Source organism: Humulus lupulus, chromosome 6 (genome assembly GCF_963169125.1).
Source record: "Humulus lupulus chromosome 6, drHumLupu1.1, whole genome shotgun sequence".
NCBI lineage: Eukaryota > Viridiplantae > Streptophyta > Magnoliopsida > Rosales > Cannabaceae > Humulus > Humulus lupulus.
The window spans coordinates 81,561,525-81,584,263 of record NC_084798.1 but is presented as its reverse complement, the minus strand read 5'-3'; the positions used below and the strand labels follow the sequence as shown (position 1 = coordinate 81,584,263).

At 43.7% G+C, this 22,739-nt stretch overlaps 1 protein-coding gene, 1 long non-coding RNA gene and 1 other non-coding gene across 3 annotated transcripts; 2 read left to right on the top strand and 1 right to left on the bottom strand.

The window, feature by feature from the left end:
* Window positions 1-249: 249 nt before the first annotated feature.
* On the top strand, window positions 250-356 carry LOC133787276 (small nucleolar RNA R71). Its single transcript, XR_009872306.1, has one exon. It is a non-coding gene; the product is annotated as a small nucleolar RNA R71 (small nucleolar RNA).
* A 9,497-nt stretch (window positions 357-9,853) lies between these two features.
* On the top strand, window positions 9,854-10,576 carry LOC133784091 (uncharacterized). The gene is made up of 2 exons (XR_009871124.1): window positions 9,854-9,980; window positions 10,070-10,576. It is a non-coding gene; the product is annotated as an uncharacterized LOC133784091 (long non-coding RNA).
* Window positions 10,577-10,651: 75 nt separating this feature from the next.
* Window positions 10,652-11,759, bottom strand: LOC133785254 (uncharacterized). Its single transcript, XM_062224504.1, has 2 exons — window positions 11,028-11,759; window positions 10,652-10,927 (listed from the first exon to the last, which is right to left on the bottom strand). Exons 1-2 carry the CDS (start codon window positions 11,757-11,759, stop codon window positions 10,802-10,804), a joined length of 858 nt encoding a protein of 285 aa, XP_062080488.1. The 3' UTR covers window positions 10,652-10,801.
* Window positions 11,760-22,739: the final 10,980 nt, after the last annotated feature.

Sequence of the window (22,739 nt, the reverse complement as noted above, 5' to 3'; positions counted from 1 at the left end):
TTCGTCAAGGAGGCTACTTGTGCTGTTAGAGCAGTGATTGCATCCAGCTCATGCACCCCAACCACCTTTCTGGCCCCTGATGATCTTTCCTCAGACCACTGATGATTGTTTATGGCCATGTCCTCTAGCAGCTCATACGCACCAGTTGCGTTCTTGCTCATAAAAGTGCCACCCGCTACAGCATCAATAATGGTTCTGGTTGTAGGACATAAACCATTGTAAAAATTCTGTACTAGCATCCACTGTTCAATGCCATGATGAGGACATCTTCTCAAGAGTTCCTTGAACCGTTCCCAAGCTTCATACAAAGACTCTCCATCATTCTGGCAAAAATTGTTGATCTCTCCCCTCAATTTAGCAGCTTTGGACGGGGGGGAGAATTTTGACAAAAGTTTGGGGGGGGGGGGGGGGGGAGCTTATTTTGACAAAAATTTCTGAGCTAGATCTTGCCAGGTGACAATAGAGTTTGGTTGCAGCGAGTTCAGCCAACTTTTAGCTCTGTCCCTCAGAGAAATTGGGAAAAGCCTCAGTTTAATTGCGTCATCACCCCCATTATATCTGAAGGTTTCACACAACTCCAGAAAATTAGACAAATGGGTGTGAGGATCTTCAGAAGGCAACCCATTAAATTGCACAGAGGATTGCACCATTTGTAGAATAGCTGGCTTGATTTCAAAATTGTTGGCCTCTACAGCTGGTGGGCGTATACTGTTTTGTACTCCCGTCAGAGTGGGAAGTACATAATCTCTCAGGCTCCTCTCAGCATTGTTCTGAGCCTGACCCCCTTGTACAACTCCAGGAATTAGAACATTCCTGCCATCCCCATCATTCTATGCCATCTTCACAGATTTCTGGGCCTCCCTCTTGTTCTTTCTGATTTGCTTGCAAGATTTTTCAATCTCAGGATTCAAAGGAACAAGACTATCTGCTCCTCTTCTGCCACGCATATACCAAAATTCACCTGAGATAGAAAAATTAAGCAACTAAACAGATTACAAACAAGAGAAATTAAAATCAAATTAGAATAAAAATTAATTAGACTGATATTGATAATTATTTTCAGTCCCCGGCAACGGCGCCAAAAACTTGTTGCGATATTTTTGCTATCCAAGTGCACACAGTCGCAATTCATAATAAAATGGTAAAACCAAGTATCATCCTCAAGGACTTATTTATCAATTACCAATCAATTAATTTCTTGTTCTATTTGATAAATTAAAATTCTTGATTTTTATAAACACAGCAAAAGAAACTATAAAGTGCAGAAACAATAATTGAAAAGTAAATGGAATAACAACTAATAGTAAAACTTTTAATTTAACCACTGAATAAACAAATAGGATATTTAATCTCATCAAAAATCCTCCCTATTATTCCCTAATGCAAAGTATGAGTTCTTCTTGTTTTTTACCTAATTCAATTAACAAGTTGATACAGCAGCCTATAATCATACTATGAATTATAAACTCAACCTAAGTGACAATTTCCTATATTTCTATGGTAAATTGAACCACAAAGGTAGCACTAATCTCGACAACTTAATAAACAGTTACACAATTAATTCAGATACTTTCGTTCTAAATTAGAATTATGTCCAATATAACCACAGCAGATTTAAATCTCACTTCTCAGATTTTGACTTAAAAACATATGTATATGACTAAAGATGGCCAATCAATAATCAATCTATAAGAACAGGTTATATGGAATTGAAGAAGATTGAAGAAGAAGAAAATTGAAATTGCATTAGTTCATAACAGGGGTTCAAGTGATTCAATTAAACATCCTAAACAGAAAATTAGTTCATAATCATCATGCTAATCACAACAAAAATTAAAGATAACATCAGGAAGAAGAAGAAAAACATGTAAAATACTCCAAGCCTTCAGCCTTTAAAACCAGAGCTCATCCACCGTCCGTACGTGTCTTTTCTCTTTTCTTTTTCGCCATATTAAAACCTAGGACTCAATTTTTAAAGAGGCGGGCCGCGGCTCTATGTGCACCATGCCGTGGCCCGTGTCAAAATTTCTGGGCGAAATGCTCTTTCCATGTCGCGGCCCTATGTAGCCATGCCGCAGCCCGCGTCGAAGAATTCTGGGCAAAATGCCCATCAATGCCGCAACCCTCTCTAGCCATGCCGCGGCCCGAAGATCTCCAACAAAACAGTGGTTCATTTTCATTACCTAGCCGCGGCTCTATATTGCTCATGCCGTGGCTCTTAAGGGATTTCTCAATTTTTCAAGTTTTCATCCCAAAAATTCACCAACACTTCCAAATTATGTTGAGATCCATTCTTTCTCTAAATATGATGAAAAACTTGGTTATTTCTTCCCTTTCTTTGACATTTTCTTCCAAGTGCTCAATTCTTCCTGATATTCACAAAGACAGACAAACAAAGCATAAACATGCACTAAATGAAAGAAAAACAAAATAAAAGACTACTAAAAACATCACCTAAACAAGACAAAAACTAGACTCAACACTGGGCCCAGTGATCAATGAACAAGTAAACCCCGTCGGCTCGAACCATACCAAATCCAGTTACTAGTAAGTAGCATGAGCATAGTGAAGGGGCCAGAACTAAGGTCTAGGCCCAATCGCCTTCCTGATCGTATTCAGTCTATATCCTCCAAGATGTAAATTATGATAGCAAATGATCCATTCCAAGAGACAGATCCCATCAAGTGCGATCCAATAGAAGCACGCCATCAAACCTTGGTAAATGAACCTGAGTCCTAGTAAACGAACCAGAACTTAGGTAAATAAACCTGGATCACCTAGTCGGATAGAACAAGCCCAGTGCTTCCTATAGCTGACGTGTCCCCGAGAAATCCAATAGTTTGTCTCCCTAACTATCCTGTAGAATGGGGTACTCACGGAACGTACACTATTCCTAGGAAACTATACTGCCACTACTCTGACAGATTTTGTCCCTAGGATCTCCTTGGTAGCCCACGTGGATCAGTCAATGTGAACATACACAGGACAGTTGTAAGGCTTCACCATGCCTAAGCCAGCCCAATGGACCCAGATGAACAACCTTTAACTATGTTACATTTCTTGTATTATGGCTCCATTACCGAGAAATTGTAATTATATCCTTATTGGGCCCGGATTAGTCCGACCCAAGTGATATGAGTGCCTATAAATAGGATCAGTGATGCACTATAGCAGGGATCCCAGATTTTCTCTTGTAAGCTAAAAATTGCTGAACTTGCAGGAAACCTCCATTCTCAAAACTCTCTAAAGCCGAATACTAGTGACTCGTGGACTAAGGCTCATTAACGCCCCAACCACGTAAAAACTGTGATCTTATTTATTTCTTAGCCTTTCTTTCTAGCTCTTATCTTTCAATATATTTATAGTTTCTAAAAAACTCAGTTAACAACAACTAACATTAAAGATTGATAATGTTTTAAAATATATATATATAATACCAACATTGAAACTGCTAAGTAAAAGGAACCTAACTAGAGGACTCCTTATAGCATGGGCTTGGGGACCAGGAAATCCCCCTATCTCCAAACGAGCCTAAGGGGGTTCCCTCTCTAAAAGTAGGGGACATCCTTGATAGGTCCCTATAATCGCTAGTCCCATATTGGACTGCTATCCCATCCCAAACTTCATTTAACCTATACATTGTTTGGTATCTCCCCAACCAACTATCGAACTTATGCACCTTAAGATCTACCCCCGACCAAACCATAAAATTATTCTGGAGATCTTTCAACAGAACTACAACATTGGGCTCTTGTCTAAGAAGGGTGGGAGACCACTTGGATAGGTCTAGCATAACTTTACCTCCATTAGATGAGATCATCGAGGCCTCGTCTTGTGCTTCAATTCCCAGGCATGAAGTTTCAATTAAGCGGGGAATGGGACTGCGTATTTGTGAGCTCAACTGTTTCCTCCTAGAGGGAAGCTTAGCAGTTTGTACAGGGATGTCTTCCCATTTCACAAACTTTCGAATCCCGATGTTTTCTGGAGACTCTCCTTCACCAAGGAGACTGCATCATCAAAGCCTGTCCTCTTGAAGGAGGTAGTTGACGGACCACCGGCCATACGGGAGCATGAGAATCTCTTCCCAGTGGTATTTCATGTCTTTTAAAGGTTGTGGGCGGTGGTAGTTGGCTGAACAATTAATTTATATGAGCATTACGAGCTCGAAATGAGATCAAAGAAAACTACGATAGATGTAACACCCTGGTTAGCCAAGACCATCACACTGTGTACTTTAAATAGTGCTTAACTCGCTAAACGAAACATTAGGCCATAAACGTGCATCTAAGAGTTATTAATGGGCCAGGGTAAAAATCTCGGTCAAAAGGAATGGATATATTTCATTAAAAACATTAAAATGTACATGGAATCCCATAAAAGTGTATACAAAGTTATTTACAATCCAAAATGGTCATTACAGTTCAAAAGTTACAATCCGCCGACCTAAGTGACAAAAATAGGGTTAAACCCTAGTTCCCCTAAGAAACACCTTGGCCATGGTGGTCAAGCGGCCGCATATGTACACATCACCACCTAAGCTCTCCACTCAAGGTTGGGTAAGCTTCTCTTTCCATTTACTTGCACCACATAGCACCCGTGAGCCAAGGCTCAGCAAGAAAACTTATTATTGCATGTATACAAATAATAATAACGATCATGTAATCGTTCTAGGGCTCGCATCCCTAATCAAACGATGATTGTTAAGTCATCCATGGGTCCTGCGCCCTGGATCAATGAATATTAAGTCATTCTGGGGTCTTGCGCCCTAAATAGATGACTATTCAGTCAACCTGGGGTCCTGTGCCCTAAATAGATGACTAATAAGACATGCTGGGGTCCTGCACCCTAAGCAATGTGACCGTCAAGTCATCATAGCCTTTTAGCCCTGGCTCTGAGTAACTAGCCATAGACTAGCCAATCGCTTTAGTTTTCTTCGACCAATAGGTCGGTCAAGCATTTAATGCTCTTGTTGATTAGATCTAATCATATCGACCAGCGTTCAATATGCTATTGCTGCTCTTGACTCATAAGTTAAATTCCATACGACCAGTGCTCAGCACTATTGTCGTTTCTGACTGATAAGTCAGCGCCACTCACAAGCGATGCAACCAGGCATCCACACTGCAACAAATGTCCATATATAGAGCACTCAACATGCCTCATCAATATTCGTGGACACAATCTTAATTATGTGCATTTACAAGGGCCAACGCCCAATTAAAACTATGTTCAGTATTCGAGCCAAGCTCTAATCATGCATGTCACAAGATGGGTGCAGTTTTCTTACCTCAAGTTCGAGCGTAAAATAAGTTAAAAACAACCTTTGAGAATGATCTTGTCCTTAGGCCCTTAGCGGTCACCTAATCATAACAAAATATGAAATCCCATCAATAAAATGAGTAATAAAAGATTCATGGACTAAAACCCAGCCCCCGAGACCTCGAATCCTACAAAAATGGATAGTAGATTCGATCTCGAGCCATCAAGTTTAAAATCCTGCGCCTAAAACTAAGCAAAATCATGCCTGGCCCAAAAGATTAAGGCGGGCCGCGACCTGCCCCCAAGGGTCGTGGCGCACCCCCAGATAGACAACCCCCTGTCTGGGTGCCAAGGGTGGGCCACGACTTGCCCTTGAAGGTCTCGGTGCGCCTGCCAGACAGAGCCTATTGAAGGCTCTGGGGTTCACTCAAGTCGCGACATCCATGAACTCGGTCGCGACTTGACCCCGCATACCCAACTCCCCTGCATTTTCCTCAATCCAAACTTAGCCAAAACTCATCAAAAAAATCCCAAAATCATAACCAATCATTAATACAACATAACCACCAATCTAACAGAAAAACTCAAGCTTCATAACACCTCAAACACCTTCAAATACTCAACTCCAAGATCAAACTATCAAGCTTTCAAACAACATAAAAACAGAGTAAAAACCTTAAAGTTCAAGCTGAAAATCCTTACCTCAATCCCAGAATTAACACCTTTAGTTGCTGCACTTTACTCCTAAACCCCAAGCCTCAAGACCTCAATCTTCAATTCTCATAATTTGCCTCAAAAGCTATCCAAGAGAGTGAAAGAAATAATCGAGAGGGAGAGAAGAGAACCTCTATTTTTGCTGCCTTAGTACCTTCTACAGCCAGCCTTAGTTAAGCCTATCTAATGGCCTAAATGACCAAATTCCCCTAAGGCCATCTAAAACCTTCAAAGCCACCCCAGGGTGTTTTCGTCATTGTCACCTACCCCATTAATCATAATTAACGCCCTCCAATTCCCGTTACTCCTCCTCAAATAATTACTAAATCATTTCCCATATATCACATACATGCACATAAATATACAATTATGCCCTCAACAGGTCAAAATTACAAAAATGCCCTTCTAATAAGAAATGGGCCCACATGCATGCAAATACCATCATATAATAATATAACTCACATAATCATGCATATAATCACACACATATTAAATCAATTATGGCGCTCCTGGTCCCCTAATCTAGGCACTAAGCCACATTAGGGAATTTGGGACATTACAACAGAATACTTACGAATCCGTTGAAACGAGTAAAATCTGGACGGACTGAGACCGTTAGTCCAAAACAATATGGTCTTGAAGTTGGGAGGATGGATGGGGATGTCCTCGAACAACCTTCTCTCCTTTGGGTAGCTCGAAAGATAATAAATTTCATCCACACCATGAGCTCGAGAAAGATTACTTTTGAGGTAGAAGAGATATAGGATCTCACTTGCCTAGGGTCCATCCCACTTCATCTCGTGGTATAGAAACCTTAGTGCTACCAGAACCCTGTATGAGTTAGACTGGAGCTGGAATGGGGCAATACCGACGTAGTCAATAAAATTCCAAAAATAGTCCCTTAGAGGTAGTAATGCCCCAGTACGCATGTGCTCGCGACTCCAGACCACGAGATCGATTTTCTTCTCTGGGTTGTTTTCACCCAAAGCAAAGCAACTCCTTTTGTCGGAGCTGGCGGGCTGACACACAAGCTTGCCAGATAGTTTTAATCTGTGGCAGAACATGAGTTTTGAAATCTTCCTGGTGAACATGACGGAACTCTGGTAATGTTCAGCCTCGAAGAAAGAGTTCTCCGAGGCCGGGGCGGAAAGGACTTTGGAGGCGATGTGTGTGGTTCTTTGGTTCGATGTACTCTCCATGAAGTTGAAGGAGAGTTCACCTGAAGAAAAAACTATTATGACCCTACACTTGGGATATAACAAAACTGGTCGGACCTCGGGGTCTGGATCCGGATGTACGACAAATCATAATCTCCTTCTTTTTCCCTTTTCGACCTCGTCAATTTGACGTCAGAAATGGGCACGAATGGCTTCCCATTTGAGGTGCACTTTACACTCCCGAATCAGCCACTGGTTTTGGAAAAATGGAGACTCAACTTGAGTAAATTGTTGGTGGTAAGAAATCACAAGATTGGGCCCCCATTAATTCTCTGAAGACTGCGACATCTAACAAGAAAGAAAAAGGTGAGGGCCCATTATTTAGAAAAATAGGAAGGTAAAAACTTGATAACTCGGGATGACAAGTTCAAATCAATCAAGCCCGAAGGCTCGAAATAGCTATACTACTCAAATGCCATAACCAAGCTATTAAAAGCTTGATGCATTGAGAGTGAGTTCACGCGCAAGTGGGACGGTTACTTCTAATTTGGAGTATACAAAACTTCTAAGAAATGGGCAGTTACCTAAAGAGGAGATCTCATCGGGATATGTGTGTTAAAATCCTAATTCAAAAACTTATTCCTTACACTACACGAAACATATATCCTATTGCCCTATGATTTAAAAGAAGCCATTTTTACCAGTTTTTTTACCAATTTTTGTCTAAACAGGTCTCTACCCATCAAACTTACACACCCTATGAATCAAAAAACTCCTATATACAGTAATTATTGCAAGAACATGGCAAGAACCATAAAAAAAGAGGTAAGATCAGAGAACTTACACGTAGAAATTTGATGAGGAAATAAGAGAGTCGACTGGTAGTATCAGTGCAAGAAAATCCTTGGAAACTCATTTTCGAAAGGAGATCGAGTGGGGAATTTGGAGATTCTTGAAATTTCCCTTCGTTTCTTCTGAGAAAGAATGCAAGAGCATTCGGTTCTGGTTTGAGTTTTCTTTCTGAAAGATAGGATTGTAAAGTGGGGATGGAGGAGATGAATGGGAGTTTAAATAGGGGAAAATAGGTGAAAAGGTGGCATTGGGAAATCGATCTAAGCCCTTGAAGCGGATTGAATCGTGATCCAATGGACCATGTTTAATTCCGAAGGTTGGCGACAAGAAGGGGAATAAGAAAGGGCGTGTGTAGAGAAAAGAGTACACAAGTACTCTCAATACGCAATCCCCTAAGGACACCTGTCCACACTCAAGTATGGTAGGAAGGCACGTTTCCCGAAAGTGAAGTTCAAAATTTTCCTTCTCATAGGAATCAAACCAATACTTTTGAGAGGAAAAATATTACACCAAAATTTCAAGATTAAGTAAATGACCTCGAAATATAGGCTCGTAAAAGCATAGGCTCGAAATAAATGAATTTCCACATTACACTTGTGATGATTATCATGCAATGTCATAACCACGTGGTTCTAGATCTACCATCAGCGTTCAAGCATGAATTGCAGGCTAGAAGGAATTAACCTTCTCCGAAGGATGAGCTCGATAGACTTAGCGAGGGAGGATGAAGCGACAACTGGAATGATGAAGTCAAGGCTATGGGTGATCTTGAAAGCGCTTTGAAGCAATGTTCGAGCTCGATGATGCGTTTACCACACGAAAAATTGTTGGAAATCCCTATTTCTTTGGGATTTGTTATGACCGTGTGTCAAATCCCTATTTTTATGGGATCATTATTTAAATAATGCATTTAAGTTGTATTATTATGATTATTTTGATATTTATTTGAATTTAAATATGTGATTATAACTTCCCTAAATTGGGGGGAAAATATTCTTGTAACCATGCTTATAAATAGCCTGGCTTCGATCATTGTGGACACGCACAATTTTTTACTGGGAAAGACTCTGCAAAATTGTTTTTGCTTGAAGCTTTCACACAGAGTTCATAATAATAATGACTCGTGGACGTAAATAGATTACAAACTGCTGAACCACGTTAACATTTTTTGACGAAAAACGAGGTTGACATATACACTATTGTTTATTTATTTAATATTTATATGACAATGAAAGAAATATAATAAAAATAAATTAATACATTTTCTAAATAAAACTGGTATATATAATAGTGCATTAAGTAGCTTGTCGTACATAAATATCTCCTAATGTGATCATATGTACCAAATATAAATGAAGAAAGTAGTGCACTAAATAACTTGTGGTACATGTATATCTGCTAATGTGGTCATGTGTACCAAATATGTTCGATCGTATCCCCCTTCCCTTTTATGTGTTGGTACTACGAAAGTTTAAAAGATCTCACTAACATTATTTTAAGAAGGGTTTTTACCGGCGAAAATACCCAATGTTTACATGTTGTTCCACTTATACACCCAATCTTTATTTTTCGCGGTGAATATACCCAAACCCACATGAACTGTGTCTCCGTCACTACTTTACCCCTAACAGCGTTAAAAACGCTTACGTGGCCAATTGCGTGTACAAAACCAAACACATCATTTAGCCCAGGTAAGTTTTTAATTATTGATTGGAAAAAAAAAATCTTTAAATCCTTAAATACTATATGCACGAGAGATCTCCATTGTAGAAGAAGAAGAAGAAGAAGAGAGAAGAGATGAAAGGGGAAGACCCAAGTGTGTCTTGGGGCGAATCAATAAACCGAGGTGGAGCTAAAATGAGGTCGTCGAGATCTAGGGCACAAGGTGTATTTCAAGCTTGTCGTAAGCATTGTGATTGTGGGGCAGAAACAGTGGAGAGGACATCTTGGACCGATGATAATCCAGGGAGACGGTTCAAATCTTGCTATAGGATGAAAGTGAGCCTGTTTATATTTTTTGTCTTCTTTTTCCTTTATATATTATTAGCTTGGAAATAAATTAATTCAAGAAAACTATTTGTGAACAGTGGAATGGGGGTTGTAACTATTTCCAATGGATTGACCCCCCTATGTGTGAAAGGTCAAAGATGATGATACCTGGTTTGCTAAGAAGAGTACGTGAGTTTGATGGTGATCTGGGAAGATATTATGAATATGAAGATAAATATGAGTCTTGCTTTGAACCTAGTGTGGAGCCTTTTCAATGTCAAAATTGTGGCTATATGAATGGGATTTTGGATGGAAGAGTTCATGCAAGTTCCTGGTTGGTAAAGGGAAATGTGAGGAAGATGATGTTGTTTTTTTTTTTTTTTGTAATTGTGTATTGGCTGAAAAAAATTATGTAATGTTCGACTTCCCTGTTTATTGTATTTAGTGTTGCTTTGAAGCATAATAAAAATGATGTATTTTATTTAGTGTTCAACCCTTCCCTGAAAAAAAATCATGGCTTCATTGAATGTAAGAGAAATACATTTATTTAGTGTTGCTTTCAAGCATAATAGAATGATGCACCAAACCAGATATTTTGTCATTGATTAATATTTTCAACTTTACAAAGCAAACATATGACATATTGTTAAGTAGCATAATGTCTACATGTCAAAAGTATTCCTAATGGCCAAGATGTCCCAAAATATTGATAAAGTCAGACTGAATATGTACATGTCAAAAGTATGGTAATGCCTATATTGTATGGCGACTACACCAAAAAGAAAACAAGTTTTCTACATCAAAAGGGTTTAAGATTAAATAGCAGCTTCTTAGTTGGTCTGAGATGTGGAACCACCATTCCTTTGCTTCTGTCTCTTAGCTCGCTCCTTCCTTTTAATAGTTTCAGTAGTAGGATTCTGAGATGGTGGTCTTCCTCTCTTTTTTTGCCTTGCAGGCTGTAATTAAACCAAAAACATAAATCATCATACTTAAGCAAATCACATTCATTTTAACTGCAAATGAATACAAGTCTGGCATACCGTGTACCAAGATTACCTCCATAGTTGCATTCTTGCATGTTACTCGTGAATGGCCTGTTTGCTTGCAATTGCTGCAGTGATTAACTTGGCCAACTCTCCTAGCCTTTGTTGCAGTAGTAGGTGGTGGTTCATCTGCCTCTTTGTTTCTAGACTTTTTAGGCCTTCCAGGTAAAATTGTCTCTGTTGGAGGATGTATCGGATTCAGACCAGTGTCAGGCCACTTATCTGGGCTAGGCATTGGTTCGATTGGTGTCGCATAAGTTGCTTCATATGCTTGCCTCTTGTAGTAGTAATCTATGAATCCCACTGGATCTAGGTTTGAAAACCAGATAGCAGCTAAAGCATGCCCACACGGTATGCCAGACAATTGGAATAGCCTACATGTGCATGTTTTCGTTTCCAAGTTCACAACAAATGACTGAGCATTGATGCTTTGCAATAAATTTACCTGGAACTTACCACCTCCAGCAAGCATAGGGAAACAATGCTTAGAAACATTCTTGCTTTTCTCAATGATGTCCATAATTCTTTTGGAAACAGGATGCACCCACTTAGAGACACTCATTCTTCTATTGCAGAACAAACTCATCATCCAATGCCTAATATTTTCTAGCAGAGTGATAATAGATTTATCTCTGGCATCAAGAATGGCATTGTTGAAACTTTCACAGAGGTTATTAATAAGAATGTCACATTTCACATGCTCCCTGAAATGAGACTTGGTCCATTCTTCTGGGTTTTTTTTCATCAGTCATTCATACGCCTTGAAATTCTCTTGCTTAATTTCATTCATCCTATTTTTCCATTCCACTGTAGTTGTTGCCCTTGCAGCGGCCCACATCATTTGCTTAAGTAAGAGTCCAGGGAATTGCCTTTTGAAATTGGCATGCATATGTCTCACACAAAATCTCACTTCCGAACCTTGAAATATAGTACTTAATGCCTTTTCTAAGCCCTTTTGCCTATCTGAAATCATTGTTAATCTCTCTGGTTCATCAATCTTCAAATCCTCCTTCAATAAATTTAAAAACCATGTCCAGCTGCCTGTGTACTCCTTCTCCACTACAGCATAAGCCACTGGAAACATGGCATTTGCTGCATCAATGCCAATTGCAGCTAATAACATTCCTTTGCAATATCCTTTTAAAAAACAACCATCCAAGCAGATAAGGGGCCTACAACCATTTAGGAATCCATCTTTACAAGCTTTAAGACATATATACACCCTTTCAAATAACCTCTTTCCATCCTGCATTCTGGTTTTCAATATTGATGTGCTCCCAGGATTTGTCTCTAACAGTTGCTTGCAATAATCTTCCAATATGGCATATTGTTCCCTTATGTTATCCAATAAATCAGCATTGGTGACGTGGCAAATACTCTCTGGACACGTGGCTGACACCTGGAAGCGTCTGCTAGAGTATCGACCAGAAGACACGGTAGAGGCAGGGTAAGCCCTCTTACCCGCGACCAGTCTGGTCGATGGTTCCGTGTACAAGGCAATTTTTATGGGAAGATCTTTATGAATCCCGAATTTATCTCATACAATCTTTTGGATATCCGATTATTCAGGGAAGAATATCTGTAACAATCTCTTGTAACCCTCCTTGAGCCTATAAATAGCAAGAGATAGCTCAAAGGAAGGGACCTTTTTTTCGCTTTAGAATCATTCAAAACTATAGTAATTCTCCAAGTAAACCTGTATTGTTCTTCAGAGGTGTGTGAAACTCATTGAACCCTGGTTCTTTGATCACCCTTCTGATTCTTATATCAATATCAGTCTAAGTGGACGTAGGTCGTTACCAGATCCTGGGGCCGAACCACTATAAATTACTGTGTTTTCTTTACTTTTGTCATTACGTTCTTCTCTATACACTCGTTTATATCAACCACGTTTTGACTCCGTGTCAGTTGGCCAAATCTTGGGTCAACATTCTGGTGCTTTCATTGAGAGTTTGATTTATTGCTGTTGAGAAAACTAATGGTGAAAGCAGGAAAGAAAACTGGGTAGGCAACCGCCGCTGCACCGTCGAATCCACCACCTCCTCCTCCCCCTGCAAGCATAGCGGAAGATGAGCCGCAACTAGATTTTGAAGAAGAGGAAATGGATGACGCGACGCTGAAGAGTACTCTGGGCGCATTGCAAGAAGAACTGGCTAATCTGAGGGCCAGTCAGGAAACCGCCGCTGAAGCTATGGCGCGGCAGCAGCAGGAGATCGAAAGGCAGCGCGCAGAGTTGAGCGAAAGGCAAGCAGAGGTGGATCGCCGCCAGAGTGAAGCCATGGCAGCCCTGGAGGCAGCCTTGCTGTTGGCTAGAAATCAAGCTGCACCTGCCTCGCAGCCTGACCAGCCGATGAATGGGCCACTCCAAAAGGGTCCTAATCTGAGCCCACCGATTCAGCCTTCAAGTCTGCAAAGGCCCGAGCAGCCTCAAATGCCTCATGACGATGTCCCACAGGACCCTGAGGTATAGCCACCATCCCAAGCTGCTCGGGGTAATCCCCCGCAACAGAGGCAGAATAGGGCCGAGCATCAGCCTCGCAACCCTAGACGCCATGGGGATGATGGGCCGAACCTACCGAACAGAGGTCGGTACCCTCCTGGCAACAGGAGAGACTCAGAGTTAGGCTCTGCGGTCCAGGGTCCCCCACGGCACGCTGATGCACGGGGACACCACGACCAGCGCAGACCACCCTCTAATGCTCGGGATGGTTCAGCCAAGAACGGGCATCGAGGGAACAGCCGATCTCACCATAGCCAGTCAAGATTCAGAGATGGCCATGGATACAATGAAGCTGACTCAGGCAAGGGAAATGCCAGCGGGAAGAATGGAGAAAGAGGTAAAAGCAGGAGCCAAATACCTCAAGACGACCAGCCAAATAGACGGGATGCTGGGGGGCAGCCTAGACAAAATAATGTCTTCAACCGGCTCGGTGGTAGCGAGCAGCGAAGAAGAGAGGAGGACCTGAGAGATGTGCTCAATGATCGTCGCGAGAGGCACGGCGAGAACGTCCCCCCAGCAACGGAGGCCACCGCAATTCCTACCGCAGTGCAAGCCCAGATAGACGCACTTAATCAGGCTGTGCAGCAGCTGGTCGGAGGAAGGACTTCTTACATCGACCACGATAGGAGGAAAGGCACTCCTTTCGTCCAGAGGATAGCTAATGCTGAAACTCCCAGCAAGTTCAAGATTCCTACGCTCCCAAACTTTGATGGATATGGGGACCCAATCTCGCATGTGAATAAGTTTGAGATTCAGATGGACATTTAGAAAGTGTCCGAAGACGCTCGATGCAGGATCTTCCCTGCAACACTTTCTGAAGCGGCCCAGGAGTGGTTCTTTAAGTTTCCGCCTGCAAGCATAGTTTCCTGGGAAATGTTCGTAAGGGAGTTCTACGGACAGTTCTATGCGGGTCGTGTGCATCCAACCGAAGCAAACCAGCTAGTCGAGATTCGCCAGCAGGACGGAGAGTCAGTGAAGGATTACGTCCATCGTTTTATGCGAGCGGCAGCTGGAGCGAAAACAGTAGGAGACGAAGGCAAGATGATGGCCATCACCGCAGGGGTAAAACTTTGCTCTCCCCTCTGGAAAAGTCTCCGAAAGGAAGGAGTTAAAACAACCCAGGAGTTCTTGGACTGAGCTGATCGTTACATCAAGCTCGAAGAGGCCATTGCTGATGATGGAAAACCCTCGAACAAGGGTAAGAAAGCCGCCGACCCTGCCAAAGCCACCAATGGTTCTAAGCCTAATGGCAACGGCAAAGGTAACGGAAATGGCAACGGTAATGGCAAGAATGGTGGGAAACGGCCGTATAACGAGCCCTCCTCCTCCGACAACAAACGAGCCAAGGGTAATCGTTATGAACCTAGGTTCACTAACTATACTGCCCTCGTTGAGTCTCGGGGAGAGGTTTACCAGGCCACAAGCTCTAGTGTGCCTTACAGAAAACCTGGACCCATTCGAAAGGACATTTCGAAAAGAGACACTACCAAGTTCTGTCGTTACCATAACGACTACGGACACGACACTAACGAATGCAACCAGTTAAAAGACAAAATTGAGTTCCTTATTAGACAAGGACACTTGAGAAGGTACGTACGGGCCTCGGGAAGTTCCCAACGAGAAGCTCCAGGTGGCAACGAGCAAGCGTCCACATGCCAATGCTCACCACCATTACAGCCTGCCCCCGTTGCTGGAACACTCTTAACCATCTGTGGAGGCCCGCACCTCGCGGGAAATAGCGAAAAGGCCAGAGAACGATATGCTCGAACTCTGTGCCACGACCAGGACATCGAGATGATGACTGTGGAGGACCGTGCACCAAAAAAGGCTCGGTCAGAGGAGGATGAGATGACCTTCTCTGAAGGCGATGCTCGACACGTCCGGTTCCCACATTCCGATCTGCTGGTCGTGGACATCCAGATGGCCAATATGATGGTAAAAAAAGTACTGGTCGATACAGGAAGTTCAGTGAACATCCTGTATAAGTCAACACTGGAACGCATGAAGCTGTCCGTAAAAAACTTGGAGCCCTGCAATCAAACAATATATGGCTTCTCTGGAGAAGGAGTCGCCCCAGCCGGAATGATCAAGCTTCCAGTAACGACGGGCACAGCGCCCGCAACAAGGACATTACTCGCCACCTTTGTAGTGGTCGATTGTCCTTCGGCGTACAACGCCATTATCGGAAGACCCATACTGGTCAGTCTATGGGCCGTCATCTCTATGTGGCACCTAGCCATGAAATTCCCAACAGGCGCGGGGGTAGGACACGTCTTAGGAAACCAAAGGGAAGCCAGGGAGTGCTACAACGCCTCAATCACAAAGGCGAAAAGTGGAACGCCGAGGAGCACTACCTCAGACCAATTGCAGATGGCAGTAGATACGCAAGCCCAATCAGGTGGTGAAGTCAAAAAATAGGGTGTTGCCCAAAGTGAGGATGGAGATTTGGATCCTCACTTTGGGGATTTTGAAGAAAATGTTGGACCCGTCAAGGACCTGGAGGAGGTCCAACTCGACAATAAAGACCCGACTAGAGTCGTGAAGGTTGGGAAAAATTTAGAGCCTACCACGAAGCATGCGCTGGTGGAATTCTTGCGTAGGAACCAGGAAGTTTTCGCCTGGTCACATAAAGAGATGGTGGGGATAGATCCTATGGTAATCAGCCATGTCTTGAACATAGACAAAACTTTCCCACCCGTGCAACAAAAGAGAAGGCTGCTCGATAAAGATAGATCAAGAGCCTTGAAAGAAGAAGTCGAAAGACTTAAGGAGAATGGATTCATCAGGGTAGCGTTTTATCCCTCGTGGGTCTCGAATCCGGTACTGGTCCCCAAGCCTAACGGCAAGTGGCGTACCTATGTGGATTTTACAGAACTAAATAAAGCCTGCCCAAAAGACTGCTTCCCATTCCCAAGGATCGACCAGCTGGTCGATGCGACTGCAGGACATGAGGTCCTCTCGTTCATGGATGCATATTCAGGCTACAACAAGATTAGCATGCATCCCCCTGATGAGGATCACACCAGCTTTCGGACCGATACGGGCTTGTATTGCTACAAAGTCATGCCCTTTGGACTGAAAAACGCAGGTGCGACTTACCAACGACTAGTCAACCACATGTTTAAGGAACTGATCGGTGTGAACATGGAGGTATATGTGGATGACATGCTGGTAAAGTCTAAAAAAGCAGAAGGACATGTGAGGGATCTACAAGAGTGCTTCGATGTGTTGAGTAAGTACCAGATGAAGTTAAATCCCCTCAAATGTTCCTTTGGAGTCGGATCAGGGAAGTTTCTAGGGTTTATAGTAAACTCAAGAGGAATCGAAGCCAACCCTGACAAGATAAAAGCCCTGATCGACATGAAGTCACCGGAGAAAATCAAAGACATACAAAGTTTGACCGGAAGGATCGCTGCCCTGAGTAGATTCATCTCCAAATCAACTGACAAATGTGTCCCTTTCTTCAATCTACTCAGAGGCAATAAGAAGTTTGAATGGACGGGAGACTGCGAGCAGGCATTCCAGGCCTTAAAAGCTCATTTGGCGCAACCTCCCATCTTGTCAAAGCCAGTCGAAGGAGAAACTTTGTATATTTACCTGGCGATTACTGAAGTTGCTGCTAGTGCAGTACTGGTACGGGAAGAAGAAGGCATACAGAAAGCAGTCTACTATATCAACAAACGGCTGATTGGTGCAGAATTAAGGTATCCGCCAATCGAAAGGTTAGCATATTGCTTAATTCTAGCCTCCAGGAAGTTGCGTCCTTACTTCCAAGCCCATCCTATCACAGTTTTAACCGACCAGCCCCTTCGGCAAGTCCTCCAAAAACCTGAGGCGGCTGGAAGATTGTTAAAATGGGCAGTCGAACTAGGGCAGTTCGATGTAACTTATTCACCGCGAGCAGCAATAAAGGGACAAGTCTTGGCCGATCTTGTTGCGGAGTTCACCGAACTCCCAGACAGGGAGCAGTGCGATCAGCCTGAAGCGCCCGTACCTTAAGACATAACTCCTTCGTGGAAGCTATTCACGGATGGTTCATCCAACGAATCCCACGCTGGAGCGGGAGTAATATTGAAAACGCCAGAAGGGCATCGATTTCACTGCGCAATCAGGTTCGACTTCGCAGCATCAAACAATGAAGCGGAATACGAAGCACTCCTCGCTGGACTGAGAATGGCCAAAGATATGAGCATAAGGACGCTTGATATTTACAGTGACTCTCAGCTAGTCGTGAATCAAGTCCTGGGAGAATATCAAGCGTGGGGCTTAAAGATGATGTCCTACCTGAATAAAACGAAAGATTTGCTGGCCTAGTTTACAAAGTACACCCTCCAGCAAATTCCGCGAGACCAGAATTCGAATGCAGACGCCTTGGCTAAACTCGCGAGCGCAAAGGATGCTGATACCTTGAACATAGTTCTAGTAGAAAGACTGAGTAAGCCAAGCATAGAAGCGGCCGAGGCCAATATGGAGATTCGTATAGAAGATATGTGGATGGGGCCATACTTGGAGTATCTAATGAATGGCGCACTGCCAACAGATAGAAACAAAGCCAGAACTCTGCAAAGGCGGGCCGCTAGGTACATACTGGTCGATGGCATTATGTACCGAAGAGGATATTCAATGCCACTACTCAGGTGCGTTACACCAGAAAAAGCTAAGGAACTCATGAGGGAGGTGCATGAAGGCTTCTGCGGGGATCATGCTGGGGGGCAGAGTTTGGCAAAAAAGATTCTAAGGCAAGGCTACTTCTGGCCAACAATGAACGAGGATTCGATAGAGTATGTACGAAGATGCGACAAATGTCAAAGGTTCTCCAAGATTCCACGAGCAGCTCCAAATGAACTAAAACAGATGCAGAGCCCGTGGCCTTTCGCGGTGTGGGGGATAGATTTGATTGGATCCCTGCCCACAGGCAAAGGCGGAGTAAAGTACGCAGTTGTGGCAGTCGATTACTTCACCAAATGGGCCGAAGCTGAACCACTCGCAACCATCACGACCAAGAAATCCTTGACTTCGTCATCAAGAACATTGTATGCCGGTATGGTCTGCCAAGGAAGATAGTTTCAGACAACGGGACCCAGTTTGACAGTGACTTATTCACCGATTTCTGCGAAAGGCATGGCGTTATTAAAAAAATTTCTTCAGTCGCACACCCCCAAGCGAATGGGCAAGTGGAAGCCGTGAACAAAACTCTCAAAGACACCCTGAAGAAAAGACTTGAAGAAGCTAAAGGAGCGTGGCCAGAGCAGCTGCCTGAAGTCCTATGGTCGTATAGAACATCTCACCGAACAGCAACAGGCCATACCCCATTTTCCTTGGCCTATGGATATGAGGCCATGTTGCCTGTCGAGTTAGATCCCCCTTCACATCGGCGTTTGACTTACGACCAGGACCAGAACACCCAGCTAATGATGGAGTCCCTAGACTCGATCGACGAAATGCGAGAAAAATCTCAACTCCGAGTTGCTGCTTACCAGCAAAAAGTAGCCCGGTACTTTAACTCCAAAGTTAAAGAAAGAAAATTCAACGTCGGTGACTTGGTGCTACGACGAGTTTTCTTAAATACCCGCGACCCCACTGCTGGAGTACTCGGACCTAACTGGGAAGGACCTTATCAGATTGAAGAAGTCCTTCACCCAGGCACCTACAAACTTGCACGCTTAAACGGAGATCTCGTTCCACGTTATTGGAATGGAGAACATCTGCGCAAGTATTATCATTAAACAGTCCTTTTTAAAGGACTGGCTTGTGTAAAGATTTTCAATTTTTTTACAAGTTTTGCAAAGAGGGTTAGCCACGCTGTATGGCTAACTGCTCGTATATGTAAGGTTCTATTAAAGAATCACTCGTAAAGACATGTTTAGTCCATTTTTAATACGAGATTATAAGGGACTGAGCTCAGCCAGTCATTCTTGCCAACCTTTGTGAATTTATATTTACAAGTATTTGTTCATTACGTGTGTTGTTTTGCTGTATTACAAGTATCAATTTTCATACGAACAGAAATGTTCGAACAGGCCATGGTCAGGGCAAGTGACCAAGGACCTAAGGCTCCTCGATCACTTGGGGGGCATATAAGGCACATCGATAGCAAAGCATACTCTCAAGGTATGTAAACACATGAACAAAATAAGTGAAAGCATGCTACAGTACTTAGAGTATTTTTCAAAATTTATGTTTTGTTAAATCATGGCAAAGTACTATGCTAAGTTCGGTCATACGGACAAATGTTATAATAAGTAAAAATATTATAGCATCAAGATTTAAGCTTTTACACCGCAAGCATCGTTGCTTGGATGTAACTGTTCAGGTAAAAGGATTTACTGCCCGTGCAGCAAAGTTTAAAAAGAAACTATTGTCTTTACTTCACGACCCTTGGGTCGTATATCAAAAAAAAAAAAGAAGAAAAAATAAATGAGAAGAATTCAAGAGGCATTCGGGGCCGGAGGGTCCTGGGCAGCATCCTGGTTAGTCACGTCCTCGACAACTTCTTCTTCAACACCAGCGATGCTTGGAGTGGCAGGGGTCGCAGCTCTTGCCTCCTCTTCGGCCAGTTGGGCAGCACATCGAGCCAACTCCGCATTTCTGATTTCCTCTGAAAGGTAACTAAAGTCAGCACCCTGATTGTGTTTCCAGAAATTGTAGAAACATCGGAGTGTCGTCCTCTTGTACTTTTCTAGATTTTTGGAGTTGTCAAGCTCCAACTGCTTCACCTTGCCCCTGAGAGTGAGAATGGCCTCGTCCTTGGTCTTGAGTACCTCCCCCAGATGCTTGATTTTGCGGAGATGAGCTTTGTTGAAATCTCGGTACTCCTGCCTCAACTTGACAGCTGCTTCCTTCGTAGCTTCAGCCTCTGACAGCTTGGTCACCGCCGCATCCCTCTCTCGGACCACTGCCTCCAACTCCTTGGCATGTCTAGCCTCAGCATCCGATAGCTCCTCGGCTGCCATCACCTGATACCTCTCGATGGCTTTTGCCTCGGCCTGCTCGAGGTAAGCCTAGGCTCGGGTACGAGCAGTAGTGGCAGAAAGTAAGGCCTGTGTACAAAGAAAAAAGGAGTTAGAACTTATCATAAGGACTAAAAAACTAAAGCTTGGAGAGTAAAGAAGTACTTACACTGGAGATTTCGTTCAGAGCCCTATTCAGGATCTGGTCGACTGGCAGCTCTTCAGCTTGGACCATTGCGGCCCTAACACGGTCGCCTTTGCCGATGCGATCGAGGCGGTCCCTGGCAGATCGAATGGCGCGGCTCATGAGTCTGGCCCCATGAGCCTCTTCACGAGAAAGCTGCTCTCTGGCAGGTGCGGCTGGAGGGTTCAACGAGGCAAGAGCGTTTTGCTGCTCGGAAGGAACTGGAGGAGGGGTAGGAGTTCGCCTAGTAGGCGCGGGACTTTGCCCAGTTGGCGTGCCCTGAGGAGGGTCTTCTGATCGACCCTTCTTGGCTGGAGGGCCTCGAGTGGATTCACCAGTTCTCTTCTTAGGCTTCCGTTGGAGTTGAGGAACTTCCTCTTCATCCTCAGCCTGGTACATGTCGAAGATGTTGGGAGTCGACATATCTGCATGCAAGTAAACACAAGAAGTTAAGGAAAAAAGAAGCAGGTGAAAGTAGGCTATACAACAAAAATAAGGTAATAAAGTAAATACCCGAGCTACAACTACTGGTCGCTACACTATTGACTCTATTAGTCATATACTCATTATCTGGCATGAAGAAGTCTGGCCCTAGATTTGGAGCATATGTAAAGTTACCATCCCCGTCAAACATATGACAGGGAATTGGCAAACCATTTAAAAGCGAAATAACTTTACCATTGTCATCGGAAGATTCTCCCAAGTCAACAATAGGCTCTTTGGCCTTTTCTTTCCCCTTGCCTTGGGGAGCAGAAGGCCTTTCTGCGGAAGGGCTACCCATGGGTTCCCTGATCGTAACTCCTGTTGGCCTCCTCCTAGGAGGAGGCACAGGAGGTTGCTGCTCGGGAACCCCCTCGACAGTGGCTTCGTCCACCACGGACCCTCTATTTTCATGGCGAGGAGCCAGGAGGCCAGACGACCTCAAGTTCTTTTCAGTTATCAGGGTCTTGACACATTTTGCTGCATCAGACATCCTGGCCAGAGTGTTAGACCTCAACACCATGTCTGGTGTTGGGGTCGGACGTAACCAAGGGCCTGAAAAAACAGATTAAGTCTGAGAAAAATGAAAGGAAACACTCTATGTTAAAGTATCGACCAGTCGAAGATAAGTTCTTACCTCCCCTCGTGAAGGCCAAGTTGTTACTGGTTATGTCTGGAGTAAGGAAGTACTCCTTATTGTAGTGCCCCACGTTTGATATATGGGTAGTGCCACTCAAGAACGTCCGGCCGGTTTCCTGGTGGCAGAAGTGGAAAAAGCCCGTCCCGTTGTGCTGTGGGTTAGACTTAAGGTCAAAAAGATAGTTGACCTCATGGGGCGAAGGTTCTGGCTATTTGTTAAGTTTGTATAGGATATAAAGTGCGGCCAGCATCCTATATCCGTTTGGAGTTATTTGGAAGGGGGCGACACCGAAATAATTGGCCACCCCCACAAAAAAGGGATGAAGAGGGAGATAAGCTCCCGCCTCAATGTGATACCGGGACCAGGCGCTATTCGCCCCTCCTGGACGGTTAGCCCTCTGGTCTGCGGTAGGACGTATAATGGTTATCCCCGTAAGGGGGAATTTCCTAAAGCAGTTAGCGACCATTCGAAGGGTCACTGAACTGGCTGGGGAAGTATACCACTCGACATCAGGCGGATTTCGATGACGAGGGTGAGCCCTAGTTTGGATATTAGGGTCAGGAACGAGATTTTCTCGACCACTGGTCGAGGGAGCCCTAGCCTGCAAATCAGGCTGGGCAGGAGAAGTAGGGTTGCTTTCAGACTCGGGCCTTTTCTTGCCAGAAGACTTGGAGCGGGCCATTTGGGAGGAAGGACGGGGTCTGGAAGAAGATCGCGAGAAAGGAATCTCGTGGACACGTACAGCTGGTTGTTATTCTCCCTTGAGCAGCTGGGCAAGAAGGTCGTCGTTGATGGGTCTTTCACCTCCCCACAAATATGGCATTAAAGTCTGCAAACAGAAGAATGGGGAGGTGAGGAAATAGAACTTTAGAAAGCTTTTTAGAATAACGCTGGTCGAGTATAAAAGTTGGGCTTTTATACAATAGCATTCTATCAAAAAGCTAAATGTTTCTACACGAACAGTTTGAAAA